This window comes from Arachis ipaensis, chromosome B05, assembly GCF_000816755.2.
Source record: "Arachis ipaensis cultivar K30076 chromosome B05, Araip1.1, whole genome shotgun sequence".
NCBI lineage: Eukaryota > Viridiplantae > Streptophyta > Magnoliopsida > Fabales > Fabaceae > Arachis > Arachis ipaensis.
Window position 1 is genome coordinate 30,985,130 of NC_029789.2, and position 3,464 is coordinate 30,988,593.

The 3,464-nt window shown below is 34.8% G+C and overlaps 1 protein-coding gene across 2 annotated transcripts; it reads left to right on the top strand.

The window, feature by feature from the left end:
- On the top strand, positions 366-3,180 carry LOC107643439 (protein SHORT HYPOCOTYL IN WHITE LIGHT 1). 2 transcript variants are annotated; one of them, XM_016347084.2, is made up of 5 exons: positions 366-711; positions 813-1,022; positions 1,401-1,440; positions 1,823-1,888; positions 2,723-3,059. In XM_016347084.2, exons 1-4 carry the CDS (start codon positions 535-537, stop codon positions 1,885-1,887), a joined length of 492 nt encoding a protein of 163 aa, XP_016202570.1. In that variant the 5' UTR covers positions 366-534; the 3' UTR covers position 1,888; positions 2,723-3,059. The 2 variants fall into 2 exon arrangements, with proteins under 2 accessions (XP_016202570.1, XP_016202569.1); XM_016347083.2 differs by lacking the exon at positions 1,401-1,440 and having other exon boundaries at positions 376-711; positions 2,723-3,180.

Below are 3,464 nucleotides of genomic sequence, written 5' to 3' on the forward strand. Positions count from 1 at the left end.
TTTATATCAAGTCGGCCCAATTTATTTTGCGCCACTTTTAGGTTGAGTCAAAATAGACTTGTCTACCTTTTAAGATCTGGTTCAGGTCTCATTAAATCCAACCCCACCAGTCCATAAACACCATTAATGATGATGATGGTGGCACAAGGAGTGCTTTTTCGTGAATAGTTTTGGGTTGTTACTGCATATATAAAGTGAAATTCGAATTCTCTAACACTTATTTAAACAGATGAATAAGCTTACCACTCGACCAACCCAAATTGACTAGTCTTAGCCAACATTTTTTTTTGTCATGAGTCTTAGTCAACATTAAAATGGTATCTTCCAACTTTTGGACCTGGCTAATGGTAGAGCCCATTTGGTTAGAAAGAAAGGCCGATAGCTCCTTACGGAATCTACCAACCAAAATATAATAAGGATATGATGATTCTTGTTTGGTGTTCTTCGCCTTCGGCTTCCCCCTCCCTCAGATCGATAATAAATAAAGTCCATAAAAAGTTAAAAACAGAACAAAATAGCAAAGCAAAATAACAAATGGCATCAAGTACTGCAACTGCGCCACAATTTTTCAACCTCACTCACTCTCTTCCACCTTCTTCCAAGTTTCTCCATTTCACTAATGTTCCTTCTTCTCTTCAACATCCCTTTCCTTCTGGAATCTTCTACAAGCATCGTTCACATCAATTACTAATCTGCGATTGCAATAGCAAGGTACACAATTACATAGACATACATGATTTGTATATTTTTCATTCAACTACCGTTCAAACAGTGACAGAAAACTGTACTTTCAAATTCGGTTCACTTTGAAGTTGAATAACTCGAGTGGAGGAGAACAATATGAGTTGGATGAAGGACTTTTCGGTGGGTATGATGGGGTTGATGACGAGAGTGATGAGGATGATGCAGAGAGCAGCCTCGATTTGTTTATCAGATTCTTTCAAAGCATGTTCAGGAAATTCTCTAAGCGTGCCAAGAAGGCCTCTCGCTCCGTTTTGCCATCAGTGATTTCGCCTCAGCTTGTAAGTTTCTTCTAGTTTTTCTTTTATTCACTATTTGGAACCCTTATTTTCAAATTGGGTATCAAGAAGTACTATCTATTTTCCATTTTGTTTTTTCACTTCTGACTTCTGAGTTACTTGTAAGTTGTAGCTAACAAATTAATGTTCAGGTTATTATTATTAGCCCAATATAGATCACTCTTAATCACTAGTAATTGGTTCATTGGGGAAATTGCTTGAACCTTCCTTTTTATTTAATTTGGCGACTCTATAATAATATAAGGCAATGATCTACTTTATTCAGAATTTCAGATGTTATTATAAGAACCTGACTAAACCGGATTTGGATCCTCTAAATTTTGAATTTCAAAGTGTGATTTCTCACCATTTATTTTATAGGTGGGACCAAAAGAAAATATGAGAGAGAAACCATTCAAGGGTGAGTGATCATACTTTATCTTCTAAAGTGAAAATTCAAAATTTAGAGGATCCAAATTCGACTAAACTAGTTCGAGGCCCTCAGGCTCAAAATCAATAAATTCCATTGGGAATGGGATGAGCTTATTCAGTTAGTTTAGCACTTGAAGTGGTTCAGAACTTATTTCTTATAAGAAAATTCAAAATCGGAGTGTTCTGAATAGAAAAAATTGGATAGGAGGATTTAGTCCGATACTGATTCTGCACTTGTAGTTCAGATACTAGTCTTGGGGTCTGGAAGCTCAGTTAATTGTAGTTACCTATTTTTTTTTTCTTTGTATTTATCTTTGGCGGCATTCTTTCTAGTTTCACTTATTTGTTTTCATTTGTTTGGGGAAATTCAGGTTTCTTTTGCAGTGGATGGGACTCTGCTACTTGCTTCACTTTCCATAGCCAAAGCACTTCTTGAGGTATTTGCTTCTTCCCATTGCTGTGTGGCTTGATTGAGAACCCATGTTTAGTCAAACTCTTTGTTTGTGTTGCTTCACCTTCATATCTATCGTCTAGAGTATCATCATTCACCCCCTATAAACACTAATTGAATTGATATCACGCCATTTTCCTTTGTTGTAGATAAGAGATGTGAGGAAGGATTGTAATAGTTTCTAGAATAAATAAATAATATGCTTTTTCATGTTTGTTTAACAACTTAATAGTATCTTACAGCTCATTTGATCAGAATTCCTTTATTGAAATGTTATTTGCGGAATCACAGAATGCAAAGCTTCCTCTTCTATTATCTCCCCTATTTTTTTCTCTTTTTTCTCAGAATTCCTCATCGTTGATATTTTATTATAATGTTTTAGGCCTTGAAACATATATTGATTATGAAATCATTACTTGTGAAGAGTTCATTTGAACATCCAAAAGCTAACTCAAATGAGTTCTTAATTTACACCAGAGGAAAAAAAAAACAGAAAGAATAAAAGTTTGAGATCATAAAATTAACATGCTACTGTTGAAATTTCAAGAGAGAGTAATTTAGTCTATATTAGCTAAGGTTTAGTGTTAAGATATGACAGCTGACCTGTTTTATAATTTCTTATTTCTCCCTTAATCTATTGATTTTAATTTCTCCAGTCTTTTGTATTCCCCTTAGCCACTTTATCCCAACACAAGCAAAACATGAACTGTGGTTTTGGCATAATTCGGTGAATTCCTTTGATTTTGTGATTGAGAATTGCATTCTAAGTTCGAAACCTAACAAACAACAATCGCTGACGATTATTTACTGTAAATCTTAGGTCTTCTGCACACTTGGAGGCACTGTATTTGCTGCAATTCTGCTTCTGCGTGTGATTTGGGCAGCAGTTTCTTACTTCCAGTCAAGTGGAAATAGCTTCAATCAGGGTGGGAGTTCCTTTGGTGCTGTAGCCTAGACGGCTCTTCATATTTTACAAAATTTTTCTGTATTAATTTTTAGGTAATAGACTAACAGTAATATATGAAGGGAAATTTTTCTTCAGCTACATATTGTATATGAGAAAGTATGTAGTCATCATTCGTGCTAGTGTTTGTTCACTTGAAACATGTGATATTGATATTTTGATAGGTGAATGGATCATATCACTTCTTATTCCATTTGAAGGAAGCTAGAGTTGTGACATCCATTAGTGTGACAAAGGTGCAGCACAGCTTCGAAGACGAATGTGTAATATGGACAAGCAGCATTCTTTATAAAAAGTAGAGACTAATTATCTAAATCAATGCCTAAGGTTTTTAAAAGGCGACACTTTAGTTCTCAAAAAATTTTAATACACAATTACATTCCTAATGTTTATTTTCGTTAGTCAATATAGTTCTTAGTCAATTTTTTTTCAATAGTCAATTACGTCAAATGATAATTTGGAATGTTCACTTGCCTACGTGGCTATTAAGTGTTTCCGTGTAGTGAGGTGGACAAATGGATCTTTATAGCCAATGGACAGAATAGTCTCTATAGCCATTGCAGAAAGACGTCGTTTTGTTTAGATCGTATAGTGTAAA